The sequence below is a fragment of the Vidua chalybeata genome, chromosome 1 (assembly GCF_026979565.1).
Source record: "Vidua chalybeata isolate OUT-0048 chromosome 1, bVidCha1 merged haplotype, whole genome shotgun sequence".
NCBI lineage: Eukaryota > Metazoa > Chordata > Aves > Passeriformes > Viduidae > Vidua > Vidua chalybeata.
Genome location: NC_071530.1, coordinates 69,799,145 through 69,821,812, shown reverse-complemented (window position 1 = coordinate 69,821,812; position 22,668 = coordinate 69,799,145). Strand labels below are relative to the sequence as shown.

The 22,668-nt window shown below is 41.0% G+C and overlaps 1 protein-coding gene across 1 annotated transcript in view; it reads left to right on the top strand.

Moving 5' to 3' along the window:
- Positions 1–22,121, top strand: part of GMDS (GDP-mannose 4,6-dehydratase) — a 407,972-nt gene extending 385,851 nt beyond the window's left edge. The window contains exons 10-11 of the mRNA XM_053950230.1: positions 20,711–20,779; positions 21,135–22,121. Coding sequence (XP_053806205.1) covers positions 20,711–20,779; positions 21,135–21,197 — 132 coding nt within the window. The 3' untranslated portion in view covers positions 21,198–22,121. The remainder of the gene's footprint in view (positions 1–20,710; positions 20,780–21,134) is intronic.
- The last annotated feature ends 547 nt before the right edge of the window (positions 22,122–22,668 follow it).

Below are 22,668 nucleotides of genomic sequence, written 5' to 3'. Positions count from 1 at the left end.
GAAATGCCTCCTTACATTAGTGTCCATTTTAGACACCTACTTGGCAGAAGTATTTCTTATCTCCATTTGCAGGTGTTTGTAAGCATTGCCCATCATGATGCTCAAGGACAGGAATGGTCTCTGTGACAGCCAAAGCACACATTCAGGTCCAGGCCTCAAGAAGAGTGTAGCAAGTTGTAAAAATGTGACCTTTGAGCATCATGAATGAGAGCAAGCGGGCTATGAAGCAGAGTATCAGCAGCCATATATTCATTACCTTTGACTTTAGAATGTCTGGCAGAAATGTGTCAAGTGTCTCGTTGAGCTCTTCACTGCTGTGCAAACATCTGTGCTAAAATTTAAATTTCCCTCATATAGAATTTAAAGAGAAAACAGCATTTTCTTAAAAGAGGACTCAAATCTCAGCAATCTGGCGTAAGAATGGAATTTAAGGTTCAGAGTAACCCCAGAGTCATGTGGCAGATGGATCCAGTTAGGCTCAATTAAAAGATGAGAACATTGGGCTGGTTTGGCAGAGAGATATTGTGGAAGGGGTGGGGACAGAGCCTTGAAGGAGAAAGTGTACTAGTAAGCCCTAGTGCAGAATCTTGTAAAACTGAAACGTATGTCTTTTTACTGAAATTAACTATAATGAAAGAGATATTCTGAATGTTGTATTAAAAGGTGCAGGATAGACCCTCCCCAGCTGCAACAGTATCAGATAACACCCTGACTTTAAAAAGCAAAATATGCAAATTTCTTTCCCTTTTCTTGGGCTTCATCAGAGTGTATCCAAACTTACTCTACCAACAACTGAAAACATAAGCAGATAAATGGAGGCTAGCTCCTTAAAAGCATTGTAGAAAAAGCATCAAATTCCAGTTTGATTATCTTGCAAAAGGAATTTCTCCTTATAAAACAGAAGCTTCTGTCTTCCCACATGTGAGGATACTGCTTACATACTGTAGAGAACAACTGGAATAAAAGAAATTAACAACCATATGGAAGAAAAAGAAAGCTGGCTAATTTTTTTTTCTTTTTTTTATTCTTCTTATAGCTGGTGCTTGCAGTAACAGAAGCATCTAAAACCATGTGCTTCCAATGTATTTCTTTCTTTTCTACAATGATTTTGTAGATATAGGCCTGTTTTTCAGAGGTCTTATATTTTTATAATGAAGTATGAGTTTTTAAGTAGAAATATTTCTTAACTTGAAATAGCAGTGTCTCATCTGCAGAATGAAAAAGCAGTCCCCTTAGTTAACTTGAATATTGTAGAAACAGTGGCAACACTTGCATGCATCTGGCTTACTTTCTGAGGGTACAGGCAAGACAATCATTGCTTATTTTAAACTCCCAGTTTCTAATTACACCCCTTAGCTTAAATTTGGTAATTGTGATAAAAAAACAAAAGGGTGGAAGAAGATGTATTGCTTTCCATTCTGTAATTCAGGCCCCACTTCATCCCCACCAGTGCATTTGTTTCCACCCCATTAGTACTTTATTACATGCAGCATGATCTAGGTCTTGAAGGGGAATTGTTTGCACACAAACAAGCAGGTGTTAAAGCTCCTTTCATCATCTTAATGACACCTAAGCATCTCTAGGGACTTCAGTGAGGACACCTACTTCTCAACAGAGAGACAGCTCATCTATTTTCTAAGTGTACTCCCTATTCCTGCCTATTTTGTCCTTATGGATCTAGAGCAGAGCACTTTCCTGCATCACTTAATCTTTGTTTCTCTTCATCCATGCTGTTCCCCAATATCTGTAGGGTAGGATATCAAAGTAAAAATATAAGGTCAGTCCCTTCACCTCTGTTTCTTTCTACCCAGCACATGTAGCTCAGTGATTTGGCAGACACAGAGGCACTGCTAGCTTTGCTGACAGATATCTGCCACTCAGAGACCCCTTAGGATCCAGCAGGATCTCTATGGGAAGTATTGCAAAAGAAAAATACACTTGTGTGAGTGGGCAAAACACAATGGAAGGGTTTGGTGCTTAGTTCAGGGTGTATGGGTTCATCTCGTGGAGGGACAGCTTGGATTCCCCATCAGTTGGGGCAGAAACAAGATTATAGATACAGGATAAGGAGATGTCTGCAGTCACTTGAAGGAAGGCTGAGATTTCAGGTGAAGGGGTGCTCAGACCAATGTACTTTCAGTGGAGAAGTTCTGGACTGTACAATAAGAAGCTTAAGGAACTCATAGTCCATTAAGAAAGTAGGAGTTTGATAACGTCTGTTGAGCTGGCAAAAATGTGTTCCATCTCAACTCCCCTACCCCTGGCTGGTACACTCACAATTTTCCAAAACAATTGTTGTTTATACTGAAGTTTTCCACGTTTGGTCTTTCTCCAAAACCAGATTTCATTGTCAGGTTTTAGCAGAAGGCCTGCTGTTGCTGCCTGGGTGGGCACATGCAGGGAAGACGGATATTTTTAAAACATCTGAATTTTATCACGCAGAAAAGAAAATGACTGAAGTCTGGTATTTGGAATGAATTAAATTATTTGCTAATACCAAGCACAGATGAGCTTTTGCAGGGCAGTATGAAATATATATTGCTTTAACCCATTTGGTTAAGGTCAAGAATGAAGTGACTCAATGTCCTGGCTTGTTACAGACATGCTATTCCTGCATGGAGAACTGATTTGAATATTGAGCTGTGCTTCAATGTTGTTGATTTCAACATGTGATGGATCAACCCCACAATTTCAGAGCAACTTCAGTTTTCCAGAGAACTTGCAAGCCCTCATGGCAGAGTTGTGCAAGACCAGAGGGTTAGTTTGTTTTGTTTTTGTTTAATGGAGTTGTAGGCTTGCCAGGCAAGAGACAGACTGCACATCAGTAAGGACAACTTTTTGTTCAATTTTTATGCTCTGCTGAGATCACAACAATCTCCAAGAGCAAATATTTAAGTTTTTACAAAGATTGGTTTTGGTAACGTGTCTCTTTGGGGTGTTTTCTTACAACACAGCTCACATTTCTACTACATACTCTTAAATAAATCAGAAATTTTATTTGTGGCTTGCTCTGCAACCTTAGAATAGTAGTTTCATATCTTTTTCTGCCTCTAAGGGGACAAGAATTATAAATTATCTGACAACAAATACTGCGTAAAGATAAGAAATTACTGTTCTTATTGTAAAAATATGGAACTAGGTGAGTTCTACAAATACTGGCTTCATTACTATCATTACTATTATTGAATTAGTAGTTGTCTAGAAAGGTCTATAAGGTCTATAAGGTGTCTAGAAAAGTCTATAATGTAAGAGAAAATAGACAACTGAAAGGAATAGGTTGTTAGACTGAAAAGGAAGAGAAAATTGTTAGACAATTAAAAATCCTCTTTATGGTCCAGTCCAAGAAGAATATACAATAAAATTATATTGGTAGTAATAAAGTGATCTTCCTGATAGCAAAATTGGAGGTATTCCTGCTATCATTCATCCTAATTCTTACTATCTACCACCATGTAAGTAGCAAACTGCTAAGTTTCTTGAGTCAGTTTGTACCCAAAGCAAACATCAGCATCTTTCTTGAAAGCATTCCAGATGTAACCAGGGTCGTAAAACAAAGCAGAAGGTTGATGGTTTTACTGTGATGCACGTTGCAATCAAGTAGTTATCTGATGGATTATCTACTTTTTATGATCCATGATGAGAAATATAGCTGTCATGCGAGGAATAGATTTCTCATTGTAAAACTTACCTCTGTAATTTCAGCACCTGAATAAGTGCTGCCTCAGGTGCTGATTGTGCTAGTAAACACTGTCTGAAGAGTGATTTCCCCATCTGTTTCTCCTCCTTCCAACTAAATGCACAGTTTGGCAACAAGTGTGTTTCTGCAGTTCCCTCTCGTTCAGCAGCTACTGCTATTAAAGATCTCCCGTGAGGAGGTTCCTGTTGGGTAGCTGCTGATGCAGGAGTTCACCTAGGGAAAGAAAAGCCTTGTATGTAGATCAGTGTTCCTGTAGATAGCTAGTGAAGCAATTTCTCCTGGGAATGTTAACTCTCTTGTGGTACAGATCGCTTCAAGTCACTGCTGCCACTGCAAGGGGCTGAACTCACGCGCCTCATTCAGCTCAGTGTAATAGGTGAGAGGAAAGCTCCTGGTTTATGTAGGAATTTTTATCTCTGCACTGGTAAGGCAAATAACTTGGCATTTGGGGCAGATGTCTAAAATCTAAGAGCTCTCAAACCTCTTGTACCATATTTATGCATGTTCTCGAAGGGAGAAAACAAGATACACATTGAGGATATAGATCAAAACATGCAGAAAGTTGCAATGATTTCACCACTATCCATAGGACTTCTGGTATAAATCACATGGATGTTAAAAGCGAGGAAACCTCTTCATCTAATGTGATGATTGAACCACAGGAACAAATTTGCCTTTCAGATTTGTGTTGTGGACCCCCTGTGTTAGGGAGAGGTTATATGTTTCAGCGTGCTGACAGACACTATTACATACTGGGCTTTATTCACCCCTGTTCTGTCAGCCCCCAATAGCCCTTTGCACCTCTGAATCCCTCTGCCTTTGGCACTTCTGCTGGTGAGACTCCCAGATGGGGGTGTGGTTTAGCTAAAATGGGTGCTTTTCACCAGAAGAATAAATTATTCCTATACTACTGTCTGAAAAGGGTGGATCTGGAGCCAATTTAGTGAACATAAGTTACAATTGACTTTGGAAGTAATAACTTATGCTTTGAGCTTCCTTAGATGTATAGCCAAGGAGCTGTCTGGCTGCATGTGCTTTTACACATCTTTCAGCTAAATTAGAAATCCAAGTGCAAAATCTAATTTGTGGAGATATCTTGAAGATTTGTGACCTTCCCAGAAATACTTTGAGTCCATAAACGAGCCAGAGGGTCTCCTCTGGTTTCGTCTACCTTTTTTTTTTTTTTTTATTGCCACGTATGGCACATTGCTAAATAGCACATGAAGTTTATTATATCTTAATTAATGATTTTGAGTGCAATTTTCCCCAGTCCTGGCAAGCAAACTCTGCTGAAAAGCTGATTAGTGAAGGGAGCCAACTTAACTGAACACCCTTTTCAGAGATGTGACCAAAGATTGAAGTATATTCATATATGTCAAAGGTAGAAAAGCCTTAGGAAAGCATAAGATGGGGATTGCGCTGAGCTGAGACATAGGAAGACAGCAGGTGGAGCCTTTAAGGAGATGGGGAGGAAGGTAATGGTGAAATGGAAGAAAGGTGTAGAAGAAAAACATCAAATGGAAGATTAAAATAACCACAGTTGGAGATACTGGGAATACCCAACAATACTTGATCCAAGGAGGAACCAAGTTGGATGTGCCTCCTATGCTATCTGTTGATACTGAGAAAGAAAGAGCTTAAAGCAAGGCCTGAAGCCAAGCAGAGAATCTGCTGTTGAGTTTAGTGGTCTTTACATCATGTTAGTGGAAAAAGAACTAAATCAAGCAGACATATAAAGAGCAAGAATAATGGCACATGGGGACAGTTCATTTCTTCCTACTGTCAAATTTATGAGTTTAGCCTGGTGGGATGCTACCAGCAGTGATGATGAACATTACAAACCAGGGCTGTATTTAGCCCACTCAGTCACTTCTTGGACAGGCTCCTGATGATTTCAGTGGGAGATTGCATGAGAATGTGCAAGTCTGTCCTCCCCAGAAATAGCTATTCTCCCGAAAATTATTCTGTTGGATAGCATGATCAGGTGTATTGAATTGCTGGCATACTTTTAGTATGCTAGTTAACACCTCTGATGAGGTCAATTAAACAATTTCAGCCTTGAATATAGAAGTTGAAGCACTTAGGGTTTGTAGGAAGAAGAGCTTTATTTCAGAGAGATGCTGAAATTTGTATGAAAATACATAACTTGAGGCACACAGATGAGCAAAAAAATACCTAATGAAAACAGCAACCATCTCTTAATGTTCTTTTAATAGGTGGATTTGAATGTGTTCAACATGCTATACTTATTTTTCTTCTTATGTAGACAGGCATGAGTCTTCCCTATGTTGTACTTTGTCTAATTCATACCCATGCAAAACACAGACCAAATGTGAGTAAATCAAGTTGGTTGCACCTTCTAGTTAAATATGTGAATAACTAGTCTGGATGTAAAGCAGCTGAAAACAGTACTGCTCTTACATAGCATTTGCATGTCTCCTATCATGAAGGATCACACGTTTCACAGAGTTCCTACACAGAAAGAATTGCAGATGACAAATGTCCCGTTACTCATGTAACTGGTCATTTTTGTATGCAATTACCAGAATTGCATGCTCAGTTCCAGTAACCATGTGCACAAAAATAGGCTACAGCAGCCTGCTTAGGGTTGTTAATAACATGGTCCCAAGTCTCAGTCTTTATTGTTTTGTTGTTTTGTGCTGGTTTTGTAAGAGAACTGAGCTAGGAATTAGATTGGTTGTTGACTATTTGAGCAAAAGGCAGCACACATCTACATGTGTGCTGGACTACCAAAGCTGCAGGACTGCAGAATTCCTGCATTGACCTCCATACAGCTTAAATGCTGAACTTGGTATAAGGAGCTGATGGGCCAGAAGATAGATACTGCACCAAGTGACCACCAGTAGTGCATGGCTCAAATAAGGAACAAGCAGCTCCTGAAAATTTGCATTTAAAATCCTTTAAAATCCATGCATCTCAAACTATCAGTTTCATAGTGAGGCATAAGTCCCTGCCATAAGCAATTCAGAGTCAGCCTGCAGTAGTTGAGGAATACTTAATTGGCATTTCTCTTTTTTGCATATCACTGTTCTCATCGGTTCTACTACGTGTTTTTTTTTCCCGCCTGTACAAACCTCTTTGCCTTAAAGGACTCACGAAGGAAATAATTAAAAAGTACACAGAGGAAAACTGTCTGAGCAGAAGGGGCAGAAATCCAAGGTGCTGTAGGGAGTTGCCCCAAACAGTCTTTTGGATGATTATTAATTTTTTTCTTACTATTATTTTATGACGCTGTTTATGTTTAATTACTCATGTTTTCCTAACCTGTGTGACAGGCATCATTTGAAGAGCAGTAGTAATGATCAAGCTGTGGAAGTGCCAGCTGCTCCTACGTGCTCAAGCAAGCATAGAGCAGGCAGTGTCAGGAGACAACTGTCTCTTGATTAGATCTGAACTTTTTTTCTCATGTTGAAGAAAATGATCCTGACTGTTATTATTTAAATATAAATTATGCCAAAAGATGCTGTGAAAAGTGAGAGCTCTCTCAGGTCACTGCCTGTATGGAATAGTAAGTTTGTGGGCCTTTACTGTAATATATGCAGTTAAAATGTATACTGTTTTACTTGTAAAAGATACTGTTGGTCTAATTGGGTGTTTTCCAACTGAAAGTTAAGTCTTTAGAGCAGAAAAGACAACCCAATAAACTCCTAAGTTCTGTTACTCACAAGTCAATTGTAGCAGCCTGGGGTGGAAAAGCTGAGGAAGCAATGGTAATTTTTTAGTATTGCTAGGATGAGTATTTGATTTTTATGTGAAAGACACTATAAAAGAAAATCCAGGGGCAGAAATAGAAGTGAAACTGTAGACAAATTAGAAGCATGTGGTTAAATAAGCCACCTGCTGCATCAAGGTGCTATATGATCACTCATCCTTGGAGCAGTTTGCTTCTGGGGGGTTGCTCACTACAAATCAATGGCAAGGAATTACCCAGGGCAAATTGTGCCTGATGCAGTGTGATGTGAATGCTTGGCTTCTTCATCCGTAGTAAGCTTTATATCAGAGGAAAATGGTTGGATACAGCCTGAGTTCTCTACTTGTTCCTCCCTCTCATTTCAAGGTGTTGGTCAAGTCCCTAAATCATCCTGTCTCCTAGCTTCATAAAATGGGGGTGACAGTGCTTCTCCCCACTGTAATATCATTCCTGTTGCTTAATTACATAAAATCCATATCTTCTCTGGTGGTCCTTCATTGTCACTGCTGTGCTGCTGTGAAGTAGTTCTGTATTGTCTAAGTGATAATACATCTAGTTGAAGTCTTGCTCAGGTTACAAGTGGAATGAAGCTGCCAAGATGTTTATCTAGCTTTCTTCATCTGCTATTGAGATTCTCGGTAGATACATGTAAGTTTTGTAATTCACGGCTTTATGTGTTCATATGTATTGCCATTGCACCAGAATGCATCAAAGGAAGTAAATCAAGCCAGAGGGTTTTGCCAGTGACCTGCACTGAAAAGGAGCTGTAGATGAATTCTAACAGAATATGCCAGGAGGTGATATTTGACTTTGATAAATATTCGGAGAAAGGCCTGCCGTTTCTGTGTTTGTGCAATGCATAATGGGACCCTTACCTGGCATCTCTGCCCTGCCAAAACATGAATGAAAAATAGGTTTGCTTGTCAGAGGAACAGCTCTGTCTTTCACATTGAAACTTGGCAATAAATGATTCCTGTGTGAGTGGACTCAAGAGACACTTTCCTTGTAAAGGAGTCGAGTGATTGATGAGGCATCTCACATTTTAAACATTATACAGGTGAAAACATTGGAGTATTCTGAGCCCATGCCTGCTGCCGTGTATGCCTGAACAGTTTGCTTGCTTTTTAATTGTGGAACTAGAGGAGGTTTGGTATGTAGGGCAGGACCCATAGAAAATGCTAACTGTTTTCCTTGTGTAATGAAGTTTTTCATGTTTGACTGCTGCAGGGTGAAGTAATGAAGAAGTTTTTGGTAACAGATCCAAAATTCCTTTCTTCTTTAATTGAAAGTATTTAAGAGAAGAAGGTCATTGAAAGGACAGATTTCAAGAAGTGGTATATACATTTGGTGATGCTTTGGAAAGAAGCAGAGCATATTAGCCATGCTTTTAAAGTGTATATGGCTAATGCACTGCCAAATCTGTGGAATTTTATAGGCAGCTCCTGTGAATAGCAGTCAATGAATCTGCTTTTTACCCCTACTTACACTGGCACTGTGAGCTTTAGGCTATCTTATTGTTTCTTTAAAACTTATTTCAACATAGTTTCAGCTCTGTCAGCAAATCTCTGCTGTGTTACTGGTAATATGAATTGCCTCCCAGAACCCTGCAATGTTCCACACAAAATCCTGAGGGAAGAGAAAGCAGGTGTGTGATGGAGTACCACTGGAAAAGAAAAAGGAACAAATCTGTGATGATATAGAGAGAAAAGAAATTGAAAACATGTTCAAGCAAAAAGAAGATTATAGTAGAAATGAGAAGAGAATAATCTCAGTGTGAAGGACCTTGTTTTGACGATGAAGGAAAGTAAGGCCAGGATTAAGATGATGTTTGTGAGCAGAAGATTGATGCTCAAAAGAGAAATGGGACAAGCTTGAATGAAAGAGAAAGACTGAGAGACACATCAAAGTAGGAAAGAAATATGTCTTAATATAAAAAGAGATAAATGGGATTTTACAGGAAAATAACTTCACCAAAATATGGGAAATATTTAAACAAGAAAAAAGTGAGAGAAATTAAATAACAAGGTAAGGAAAGGATGGAAGAAAACAAAATACTGATCTTTGAAAAGAAACTAAGATAGTTGTATTCATTTTATTGATTTATTGGAAGATTGTGTGGTGAGTATAATGTCTGCTGTGAAAGTGAAAGATGTCATAGGAAAAACTATGATTTTTTTTTTTCCCAGGCTTTCCTGCGCAGGAAATGTAATAGGAAGTTATTTTTATTAATGAAGATCAGAGAATATGCAACAACAAACTACCAAGAATGGTGTGAAAAATCCGGTTATTTTTCCAGTCAGACCAGAAGAACCTGTGGCCATTGACCAGCAGGAGCCTAAGGGTCAGATTATTAAGCAGCAGGGTCAGTGAACTGCATGGCAATTGGAATCTGTGCATCTTTAAATACACCCCAACAAACTTCCATTACAGTCAAAAAGAAATCTTGAAAACCATGCAGCTGGTATTTGTAGCCATTCATTAATTGCTTTGTGCTCTGTTTTGTCTGCCTAATCAACACAAACAGCAGACTTGTTTGATTTCATTTGCAAAGGTGAAACCAATTGATTTTACGGCAATATACTGCTTGCTGAGCAGTACTTTTCCATCAAGACAGTCAGGTTACACCAGTCACCAAAAACTGATGAGGCAGAACAGTGAGAGCCTTGGACAGAGAGACAAGGTCTTTGGCAGAATGTTTTGGAATTTGTTAGGGGGAGTGCATCCCTCGGTTCAGCGTAGCTGTGATGCTGAGTGTGCTGGAAGGACTTTATCCTTTCCAAAGCTATGACAAGTTGTGGCAATACTCAGCCCACATCCACACGTGCAAGGGACTGTGAGGTGAGGGAATGGGGAACACAGGGCCTTTATATGCAGCAATTGCATGTGTTTCATCTGTAAAAGAGATATTCAGCTGCCTACCTTGTCTGGACTTAACCAGTGACCAGTGTTTTATCTTAACAGGTTTGGTTGAACACATGCAGAGTAAAAAGGTGTTTGTTTATGGACAGGAAATGCATAAGCTTTTTAATTAATAAAGTGTGAGTTTGAAGCATTAAATGTGATGTGCATTGTTGTGTGCTACTACCTTCAGGTTCTTCTTTGTAGTGTCCTACTTGGACTCAAGCACTAAATCTTTCATCAAAGCAAGTCTGATTATCTTGCACATGGTTTTCCTGAAAGGATGTTATGATTTTCTAGATGTTTGGTGGCTGGTGATAAATTAGGCTTTTATGATGTCATGTGAAAGGCCATTGCTTGGACTTCCTTCTCTATGAAGTGCACAGGAGAATACATTTGGGACATACTTAGCATCAGAAATTATCCTACCTTGTTTTATTTTAACCCTTTTGTGGATTCTTGCTTGTCTTGTAACTGTATTCAGGCAAGGATAGCTTCATTTTTGCAGACAGGAGCCCCACAATATCATGTTCTGAATCCCCTCCCTATGGGGACTTGAAATTTTTTTTCCCTCTCGGGTAAAAAGATCTCAGTTCTTGCGCTCCCTTTAAGCTTTTCACAGCTTAAACTCTCTCCAGATATTTTGTCTTGAAAAGGGTTTTCAAATCAGATGGGGGTTTTATTGAGAAATTGGAATGCAGTGAGAGATGGGGGATAAGGTGATGCATCCCATAAATTAGATCGGGTTTATGACTGTGTAGAGGGAGGCTGCTTCTAAAAAAAACAGCCAGCAGTAAAAGGCAGACTGTGACTTTGTCCAGAGAAATGGCAGCTCCCTTCTTCATTCCCCATACTGCAGGGAGGGAGCATTTTACAACTTCTCTTCAAACACTGAGAAATGACTGAACATCCTCCATGCTAACTCTTGTATACTATTTAATTCATGGCAGGGAGGAAGAGAGGAAGAGAGAAATATCCACCTCCCCTCTGTGCTCTTCCCCAGCTCTTACCACAAGCTTCAGAGAGACAGAGGTTCATGGAACACTGTAAGAGTTGAGGCAGGGGGTGACATCACTCCCGTCCAACTTCAAGTGGTGAGGTGAAAAAAGGGCAAAAACAGCAACTGCTGCTGTAGGTGATTTAATTAGAATCTTTCAATTACATGCTCTTTAGATGGAAAAATTCCATTTTTAATTAATTAATATTTTGATTAGGGTGAATATAACAGCACACCATTCAAAAATATTTTAATATAATTTTGATGTTAACATAACAAATGTAATGATTTTTTTCAGAAATATGAATGTCCATGGGGTAGAAAAATCACCACAAACAATGCATCCCGTAAAAGAAAAATAATAACTGTATGAAGAAGTAATATCCTGAGTTCATAGATCTGCATTCATTAAATTGCTGTTTAATGCTCTAAAAGTAGATAGATCAATATCTGTAAGTAGAATACAAGATAGCTGTCCTAATGTTTGCTGTTTTGTTACTTATCATTTGATATTTGACCAGAGATGATAACTGAATTCGTTTACATTTCCTATATAAGTTGCTATAAATGAAATATTTTTTAGTGGAAGCAGATAAGAAATTAAGTAGGATTGCAGCATGGATTGCTGAGGTTATCCGTTTTCCTATTCATCTTGACATGTCAGTCAGCAAAGACAGCTGAAAAAGACATTCATTCCTGCACTAAAACCCAGGTGAAATCAAACAACTTCACAAAGTGATTTCCTGATCTTTGCAGAAAATGTGAAGAGTAGGGAGTGATGACAAAACTAATCAGAGTGGTTAAAAATAAAAAAGAGAGAGAGAATTACATGTAAAAATTTTAAAGGTATCATACCCTCACCTAAACATATGTAATGCAAGAATAAAACCATATATGATGAGGACATTATTGTCTTACTCTCCACCCCCAAAATAGTTGTCAGAGTGGAGAACAGGTAAAGCAAGAAGAAAACACATTGACTTGTGAGCAAAAGCAGGACTTGAAGGTACCAGTGAAAAGATAAAAAAACTGTTCTTTTCCTATATTACAGCTGATCTCCATCTATATGAAAGAGGTTCATTTCTCACAGGGTCTTGGTTTTTAGTGATGTGCAGGTGACATATTTGTCCAGGGAGCCTGAAGAAACATGCTCTTAAACAATCTCCTCCAAACCTCTGCTGTAAAAGGAAAATTCAGAAATGCTTCTAACCCATGTCATGCAAAATCCATGTCATTCAGACACCTCTTAATGCCCAGATTAGTTTGAAGCATGGAATTGTTAGCTCACACATCAGCAGCCAGGCTACAGGGCAGTGGAAGTCAGTGGGAGTGGTGCCACCTGTAACCAGCATTTGAAAAGAGCATTTCTCTTTTGTTATGAGTAGGAAAATCTTACTTTGATAATTATTAGTTTGCATTTTAGCAAACATGCTAAAGATTTTAGCTGTGATGTGTGTGTTTGGATGACCTGGTACAACATATCAGAAAGGAAGGGTTTCTTTCTGCTGGAGCAAGGCCAGAGGAGGACTTGAAAGGTGGTCAGAGGGCTGGAGCACACCTCCTATGAATACAAGCTAAAGTCTTGAGGTTGTTCAGCCCAGAGAAAAGAAGACAGAAATAGAGCAGCCTTCCAGTACCTACGCGGGACCTGGTAGAGAGCTGGAGAGGGACTTTATACAGAAGCATGTAGTGAGAGGACAAGGGGGAATTGCTTTAAACTAAACTGTAAGAGGGGTCAGATTAGGCATTAGGAAAAAGTTCTTTACTGTGAGGATCGTGAGGCACTGGAACAGGTTGCCAAGAGAAGATGTGGATGCCCTGTTCCTGGAAGTGTTTATGGCCAGGCTGGAAGGGGCTTGGAGCAACCATGTCTAGTGGAAGGTGTCCCTGCCCATGGCAGGGGAGTTGGAACTACATGATCTTTACTGTCCCTTCCAACCCTTCTCTGATTCTGGGATTGTGTTGAGCCCTAATACCTGAACTATCATAATTATGGTCTGTATATGGCAAATGGGGTGGGTTTGATTTTCTTCCTCTCCTCCAGAAGTTCCTTTCTTGTTTAGGAGAAGGATTCCTGTGAACTAGAATTGATCATGCTATTCGGAAGCCTCTTTGGCACTTTGCAGGACCATGAGCTGAGGTTACAATTGCATTCACAGCCAGGCTGCGGAACAATTTCCAGGTCTTCCCAGGCATGCAAAATTGGGCCTCAGGGCAAACTGCGAGGGAGGGAAGCACCCGCCTCACTGCAGCCAGCTGCAGGAATTTCGCTGTTTGCAGCAGCAGGGCTTTCCCTGCTGCGGGGGTGCACTCTTCGGACTGTCTCATGCGTGGCAGCCCGAAAAGCAGCCATGGTCCCACTTGCAGCGGGATGCCCCGGCACAGAGCTGTGCGGGATGGTCCTGATGAGTGAGCTCAGCTCCGGATCCAAGGCGAGGGAAATTCAGCACTGGCTTCGGGGATATCGGGCTGTAATTCGGGAGGAATTTTATCTGGCTCGAGGGACGGCACTGGCCAAGATGTTTTCTCAGGCTTCGCTTGGCAAATGGACAGATCTGAGTAACGCTGAGCCCTGCGAGGGGCTCTTGTGCCTGCAGCTCCGCCGGTGCTCGCCCCGGGGCCGAGGTCTCTCCTCCCCGGCTGCGGCCCCGCGGCCGTGAGGGGGGGCACCGCCTCCAGCCCAGCCATTCGGGTCCGGCGGCGGCTCCGGAGGCACCTGGGGCCAGCCCCTCCTGCCTCAGCGCTTTATCTGTGCTGGCGGTGGGGCTGCCAGGACCGGCGCTGAGTGAGCCCATTTCCCCAGAGCGGAGCATTGTTCCCGGCCTCCGGCCGCCGCGTGGCTCCGCTGATGGACAATACCACCCGTCCCCGACTTCCTGAGCAGACCAGACAGCTTGCTGTTTTCTTCGAGTCTCTTATCACCCCCTGTCATTGAAAGAGAGGTCTGGCTTCGGCTTCGGCTGGGGCTGATAGGCAGCAGCGAAGTGGAAAAGGCGCAGGGGAGGGAGGGGAGGAAGAGGAGGAGGAGGGAGAGGAGCTCCATTACTGTTATTATCGCCCTAATGTTTATTGCTGTTCCGAGTTCATTTGCCTTAACCCTTTGGAAGCTGGTCAAATTAAAGATTATCAAACTGATAAGATAAAGCCGCTGTTCTAACGCCCCTGGTTCCTGGCAGAAAAGCCAAGGTTGCGCTCAGGTTTTGTTGACTGTGTGGTTTGTGTTGATGCCTTATTGCTGGAGTACAGGGGGGTACCGAGATAAGACCTTACCCTAAAGATGCCCAGCACTCGCAGCCTGCCAAGGTCTGTCAGATATACAGGGGATCAGCGCCGTGCAGAATCAGTCCTTTCCTCAAGTCATTCTTTCACTTTCCCTTCCTCCTCAACATGGTTTAGTAAAGATTAAAGTTTCTGAATAGGGAGGGGATTTGCATAGGAAAACATGCTAGGGGAAAAAAAAACATTATGCTTCTTATTTTCAATGGCATTTAGTTATATGTGAGTTTCAGCCTATTGGTTGCTTTTGCCTTTTGCCTTTTCCTGTGGTTCTTTGCGAACAATACTGTCTTTCTGCAAAAGACTGCTGACCCAAGAGTGGAAAGCAGTCTGTTCATGCTGCATTAAAACAAATTTAGATCAGGAACCAAATTCACTGGCATTCTTCTATTCCCTCGGTACCCCAACTGCTCCACAACTTTGCTTTTCTAAGAACAGTGGAAAGAAAAAATGAAAACTGAGCAACAACACATTTTGGCTCATCTTAAATTCCTGAAGATGTTTACTGTGCTCCTTGTTAGGCTCGGGCTTTGCTCTTCAATATGTTCTATCTTCAGTCTACTCACATTTACTACGGAGACCGGAGTCTCTTGGTTTATGATTATACAGGGTTTTCATCCCTGTTACTAAAGATATTATAACAAATACTATCCTTTGCAAAGAAGCCAAGCCAGTGTTCTCTGCCCTGTGGATCTCCAGAAGAACATGCAGAGCAGCGCACAGGTCACAGTGCTCATTACTTTGACTCCTTCTGGGGTTTGATCCAAGCTCCGCTGAGCTGTGCATTGAATTTTGCACCCGTAAGGCCCATGTTTACAGGCTCTACAGCTCTGGTTTAGTCAGATATTTCTACTTTTCTCAACAGAGTGCTCAAAAGAAGCCACAGTAACTGTTTTCCAAAGCTGCATCTAGGTTAAGACACAACGTCCCTGGGCCTGGTGGCAAATGTGGCAGAACACTAGGGAATGGGGGATAAGGTTGATGGTGAAAGAATTGCCTAGTGAGCAATGCATGCAGTCTCCTGACGTGTTTGCAACATTTTAACAAGGCTGTTCTCCAAGCAATAAGCTGCAGCAGATGCACATATGTACTGTGGGGCTGGTGTTACTACTGAGATTTACTACTTAAACCCTCTTAAAAATGCTATGCAAAATGTTTCTAGAAGTACACAAAGGGGAGATTATTTCATAATATAGACCTTAGTATATACATGTGATATAAATTTTTAGTAGGGCCTGTTGCGATAGCACAAAGAGTAATAAGGTAATAGTTTTAAACTTAAAGAGGGTAGATTTAGACAAAGTAAAAGGCAGAAACTTTTTATGATGAGAGTGGTGAAACACTGGAGCATCTGAAGCAGTTTGCCCAGAGAAGTGAAAGATGGCGCATCCCTGGAAACCTTCAGAGGTCAAGTTGTATGGCGCTCTGAGTAACTGACCTAGTTCAAGATGTCCCTGCTCAGTACAGAAAGCTTGGACTATATATATGAACTTAAAGGTGCATTCCAACTCAAACCATTCTAGGATTCTATGATAATGATGAAAACACAAAACTGCGGTCTAATCAAGTATCTATTTTTTTTTTTTTTTCCTTTTAATAGGATAAGTTAAAGCTAAAAGGTGATTGTTTTAAGAAGAAAATAAGGAAAATAAAACACTAATGGAGTTTGCAGGAAACTTTGGCTCCTCTGTTCTTGAAATCCTTTTTGAAAAAACATCTTGAGCAAAAAAAGTGCAAGACTAAACTCTCAAGCCAGAGCCTCCACCAAGCTGGGTCAGTGCTCTTTGCTTATGGGAGCCCTGATGTTACAACTCATCTTCCAAGCAGTGGTGCTGATTGTGAACATAACCCTGGCTGCTTTTCAGATGCAGTTATACTGTTGTGTGCTTAGTTCAAGTTTGTTTATTTTTAGAGGTAAAGCCTTGTCTGTGCTTCAGCAAGCAGAGCTGGGCACAATTCCATCACAGGTGTTTTACTGAGGATTTGATCTCAGTTTTATTCTAGTGTAAGAGAAAGCAAAAGCTGGCACTGGGTGCTGGCTTCAGTAAAGGCACATTTGAAAGGGAATCAACCGAGCTGTAGTAATAAAGGAAGCCTTGGCCTTGTTTCAGGCCGCACTATCTCCTTTTTCTTACGTTGTCTTGAGGCTTTAAATTTTCAGTTAAAGTTGATTGAATGAGACAGTGATGCAATGCACAGTGAAACCAGATCAATCACTGCTCAAGACAAAATAGGAGTCGCAATGACACTCAGAACAAGAGCTTGGGAAATGTGATATTTACATTAAAATATTTTACATTTTTGTCTCATGATTTAAAAGCCAAATTTAAAAATGCCTTACCACATTGCATAACAAATTTCTTGCTGGTTATCTGTATGCATTTGTGTGTGTGCATTTGTACAACAAAATTGAATAATCACAAAAGTAAATTTAGTAATAATGGGGTATTTTCTACGCAGTTACACAGCCTCAGTTGCACCAAAATGTAAAACAAAAAAACTCACATCATAGGAACTCATTCTGTTCTCTGAGAGGCAGTCATATGACAGTGAGCTAAAGCTGTAGGAGAATTTACTTGCTCATATTAAGTGGCAACAGGGAATTTGACTGCTGTCTTTCCATCTTCCTTCCCTTTAAATATTTACCTGGATATTGTTTCTGACTCTTAGCGTGCCATTAAAACTTGTCATTACTAGGCACTTATGTTAACTGCTTGCATGGAAAATAAGGACTTGTTCCTTAGAAAATGGGTAAGTAAAAGCAAAGGCTTGATTTTATGTTCATGATCTGAGTGCTGTAAAAACAACAGAAAGCCTTAGTCAGTGTTTTCAGGGTAATAGACTCTTAGCTCAGTATCTAAACCCTCAGAGTTTTCACAGAGTCAAAGGGCTTTGTTTTCCTGTCAGTGTGTAAAGCACAATGGCACAGAAAAAGTAATCCTGCAGGAACACAAAACATGAAGTGGTGTCATTTCATCAGGTGCTTTTCCATCAGGAGCAGGGATATGGGGCAGTTTATATTCAGCAGCAGATGTTTTTCAAGAACCATCCCCCATTTCCCCAAACTACCTCCCCAGGCCCCAAAAAAATAAAAATTCAGGTTTTCTCCAATAGAATCTGATCTCTTCTTTCTTCGCTTTCTGATCTGGTTGTATCTCCAGAAAGTGATGCCCTGCTGTTGAAAACTTAATACACTTTAATGATGAATATACCAGAGGGGTTTTTTTGGATGGTGGGGTTGTTTGTGGAATTTTTTCCCTTTGGAAGCCTGACAGATGCATCTCTGGTTTCAGCGAAAGATTTAAACAATATAAACAAGCAGTCATTCTGTTCCAAGGGAAGCTTTTTTTTAATATTCTTATTTTATTGTAATTACCTTATTGTTTTCATATTATGAGCTACTTGTAGAAAAATACAGGAAACATGACTGCAATACAATCCTTTAATCAGGAATAGCTTTGTTCCAGTCATCATTTCCATTCAGTGTTGAAGCTTTGGCTAATAATACAATCAAACCTTGAGTTTGGGTGTAATATAGTGTTAACATTATGGTTTCATTTGGCCTCTGTACCTAGTAACTTTTGTAAGTGAACCTTTTTAAAAGTGTCCAGGAGGTATTTTGTCTGTAATGCAGTTTTCAAGTAAATTAACAAAGTTGTGTTTCTCAAAAGGACACAAACTTCTTCAGGAGAGCCACTTAAAATCTTTTAACCCAGGTCACCTGGGGAATTTGTATTATCATATCTATTAAATCTTCCATTATTTTTCCCTTTTTCTTTTTTTCCTCACAGATTATGCCCTAATACCTTTACTGCATTATTGTTAAAGCTTGTGAATTTTTAAAGGAAAAATATGGGGGTTTTTATACCTAGATGCCTTCAACATACTAGTTGTTTGTGTGATCTCTGTGTATAATGCAGCACTGCAAATACTTACCTTTTACTGATTTGCAGCCTACCCCCAACCTTTTTTTGGCCTACTCAGCAGATGAGTGTTTATGTTTTTGAATAAAGGACTAGAACTAGGTATTTTATTAGACAATCTGTTTTAAGAAAAAGCATTTGTCCAAGACAGTTAAAAGACTGCTCCCAAGCTGTTCGAAAGCAGAATGCAGCTACATACAGCAGGCCATGGCAATTCATTTTGTGCTTCCTAGTCGTTTTTTCTTTAAAATGGGAAGCCAATATCTTTGATAAGGATTAGTTTCAAAGTATGTTTTTGATATAAAGATTGTGGATGTAAAAGTTTTACTTGCACAGCATTTATAAAAATGAAAATCTAAGTTTTGTGATACAGCTTTCATGACTTAAAACTAGGTGATATTAAAATACTTCGCTTCCAGCTAATGGCCTGAATTAGGGCTGAATAAAAGGCAATTGTTTTTATACTGAAATTATTATTTTATGAAGGATTTCCTTGTTTCCAGACATATATATATACACGCGTATGTAAATTAAACTCAACTCCAGATAAAAGACATACCTCCATGAGCACATTAGAGTCTGATCCAAATTTTATCAAAGTTAATGGGCGTCTTTCCCATTTCAAACCAGATTTTGCAATCCATATTCACACGACCCTCCAGGGGATCCCTCAAGTTGATGCAGTTTTGCATGACTTGGCCTCAAATGTCTGCTGCAGTTTCAAAAAGCCCATTATAGGGCTGCAGTAGGAAATCATTTAGTCTAATTTAAGGAAATCATGGCATTTTTTTTATTTTCATATCATTGTGTTCTGATCCATCTGTTTACTCTCTTCTGGAGACAGGCTGAAATGCTTTCTAGCCTAAAGACTGAACTTGTAAAACTGCTGCCTGGAATAAGCCTCGGCAGACGTGTTTGTTCCACATCCCCTACTTCAGTGCCATATTTCCTTTGGTGGATTTCCTCTGCTCCTGGAAGCGAGCTGTCTAGCTTTCTTGTGCACAGTTATGAAGAAGAATTTCCTACATTTTACTGCACAGGATGAGGTGATTTTGGAAGTTAACATGACCTGAACCACGTAAGATAACACAGAGCATCTGAAAAATGTAGCATGCAGCATTACAAGTTTAAAAAAAAATCTACATTCACAAAATGCTCCATGGCTCCACTGCTGGTCAGCGGGTAGGAGGGAGAGAAAAAGCAGTCCTTGCAGTTTTCTGAAAACCTTTTGTGTTACCACCATAAAGTCAAATGAAAGAGGAGAATTCAGGCTTAGCTTTGTTGTTCTGTAACTGAGCTGGGTTTGTTTGGGGTTCTTTAAATCAAGACAAATATAATTTTAGTATTTATTGCTATAAAGACACACAGCTTGTGAGAAGAGATATAAATTTTATTCAATTAACTCATATATTTGGAAAAAGCTAACTGTTTAAACATTGTCTTCCAATTTTAAAGAAAGATACAGTTAGTTTTTGTATTCAATTAGAAATGCAGTTAAATGAGCTTTTGTTTTTGTTTAATTTTGTTACATTATTTTTGATGACTGGTTGTGGGATTGTTTTGGTGTGGTAGCACTTTTAAGGATACTTGAACAATAAGGTGAATATGACCCAAGCCTTGGTTTCTGTAATGGTTTCAAGGCAATTTCTTTCTTCTTATTTGCGTGTGGATACTCAAAATACTCTAGGAAAAAAATATGTACACATTCAAAAGCTGGATGTTTACTGCTGTTGCATACGGTTACCCATACCCCTAACAGTCTTTCAGCATCATTTGTCTGTGATCATGTTTTTATTTGAAAGAGACTAGTTGTCATGTTTGCTCTGTGATTTACATTATTTAAACAAATGGGAGAAAAAGATTTTGAATCAGCTCATTCACTAGCATGACTAAGATGTACAATAACTTCTTATAAAATGTTCACCGTCATATGGCTATAAGGCTGGAGTTCAAGCCCTCTGTGTACACACGAAGAGTAACTCTTTCCATCTGAAATAGCCTGGCAAAAGGATGCTGCCTCCTGGTGATTTAATAGGCATATGAGTTTCCACTAAAATTGCATCTTCAAGAGAAGTAGTTCATCCTTGGAAGAGTCCAATAATGGGCCTGGCCTGTGCTCAGCTCAGAGGGAAGCAGGAGCAATGGGAAAGCCATCAGGGTGGGAGAAGGTAGCAGTCCTTGCAGTGCCTCTCTCTTCTTTTCCACAGGATTTTCTTCAAGGAGACTGCACCAAAGCCAGGCAAAAGCTGAACTGGAAGCCAAGAGTCACGTTTGATGTGAGTGGCCTTTCTGGCATGCTTTGTACCTGCTGGGTGTTCATGTCCTCTAAAAACAGTTCCCAGGGAGGTGAAAGGAGGGGGGGACACCTCTGTGTAGGGTGACCTGGGCACCCTGAGAAACCCCATTTTTGGTGCCTCTGCATGGATCCTTGCTTTGAAGAAAGCAGATGTGTCAGCACACTGACACACCAGGGCCTGGGCCAGGGTAGGGGGAAGGGCCCAACAAAGCCCCATCCTCTCCTTGTTCTGCTGTGGAGGACCAGGTGGGCTTGTCATGCTCTGGGGCATTCCTGACATGCTGCCCATCTGTCCCTGCACTTGGGGCCCTCATCTGTCTCTCTCCTTCCTGCAGGAGCTGGTGAGGGAGATGGTGGACGCTGACGTGGAGCTCATGAGGAACAATCCCAATGCCTGAGCCCTGGCTAGACCTGGCAGGCATCACAGGACCCATGCCACAGAGGCAACCCACGGCCAGCACTGCATGAGCCACCAGGGTGGGCAGCTGCCCCTCCCTGTGATGCTTTTATTGTTGGCCTGCCTGTGTCTAAAAGACCAGTTTTATTCCTTCTTCCACCCTCTACATCCTCCCAGTGCCTCTTGCCCCATACATCATCCCAGGGTCAGCGCTGCCTGGGCTAAATCTGTCTTCTGCCACTAACTGGGGAAGGATCATACTGTACCTGAAAAATTGATCAGCCAAACGCATTGATTTCATTTTTAGTTGAGACTTATCTTTCTATTCTCTAGGACCTCCAGCACATTTGTAGTACTTAATCCCATTTAAGAAAAAAAGCATTCCCTGACCCCCACTCCCCCCCTCTCCACATCAGCAGACCATTGGTGCAAACATGGGCTCACCATGCCTCCAGATTTTGTTCCATGGCTTACCCTTTCTGCCTTTCCTGAACATTCCTTGTTTTTCTTTCCTGCAGCCTTACCTCCACCCCAGCAGCCCATTTCCAGCACCTGAACTCTGTAAAAGTTTGGATAACTTGATATAACTTGCAGTGAAATCGCCTTTTGACCATGCTGAATTAATTCCTAATTGCTGGAATCGCTTTCAAACCAGTCAAGCTGTGGCTTGTATATGTTTTTCAGATCTTCATTTCAGAGTGTGCATGAGTCACAGAAAGCCTTTTTGTCCAGCGCCTTCTCAATATGGGGAGATTAGGGTGTTTTGGTTTTTGACCCCCTCCCCCAAGAATCAAACCATTCCCCTTCCACCCTCTTCCTGCTTACTATAATTAAACCTCAGACAGGAGCGTGAACCATTTCAAAAGATGACTTAAGAAATAAAAACAAAATAAATAAAAAAAGCTTAAAAAAATAGAAACTTCAAGGTGAGTAAATATTTTTTTGCTTTTTGTGCCAAGGCACCTGGGTTATCCAGAGGTCGCCAAGCCCATACATTTCCCGTTGGTTTAGGATCTTCCACCCACCAATTACTCCCATCATTTTAACTTTATGCCTGGAAGTGAGCAAAGAGCAAGATTCACAGAAGGGAGACACACAGGAGATACACTTTTTTGAAGTGCATCTCCTGCTTTTTAACTTCATGTAGGGGGGACCCCCATCTTAAAAGGAGGCAAATCGCGGGTTGGGGAGGGGTAGCTATGCCCAGGAGCGATCCCGTGATGCAGATGACAGGAGCAGTGCTGCTCAAGAGCAGCCTAGGGGGAGCCGGAGGGGGTGCTCCGTGCGCCGGTCTCCAAGGGCGACATTTGACGGAGGTGCCGCGGGAAATGCGCGGCGCGGAGTGGAGCGCGCCCGGGCAACTGGAGCAGCCGCCTCCTTTGGGGCTGTTCCTTCGAAAGCGCGAATGGGGAAAGGGAAACGTGGGAGCCCGGCCGCTGCTTGAGACCCTTCCTACAGGTGCACAGAGTACG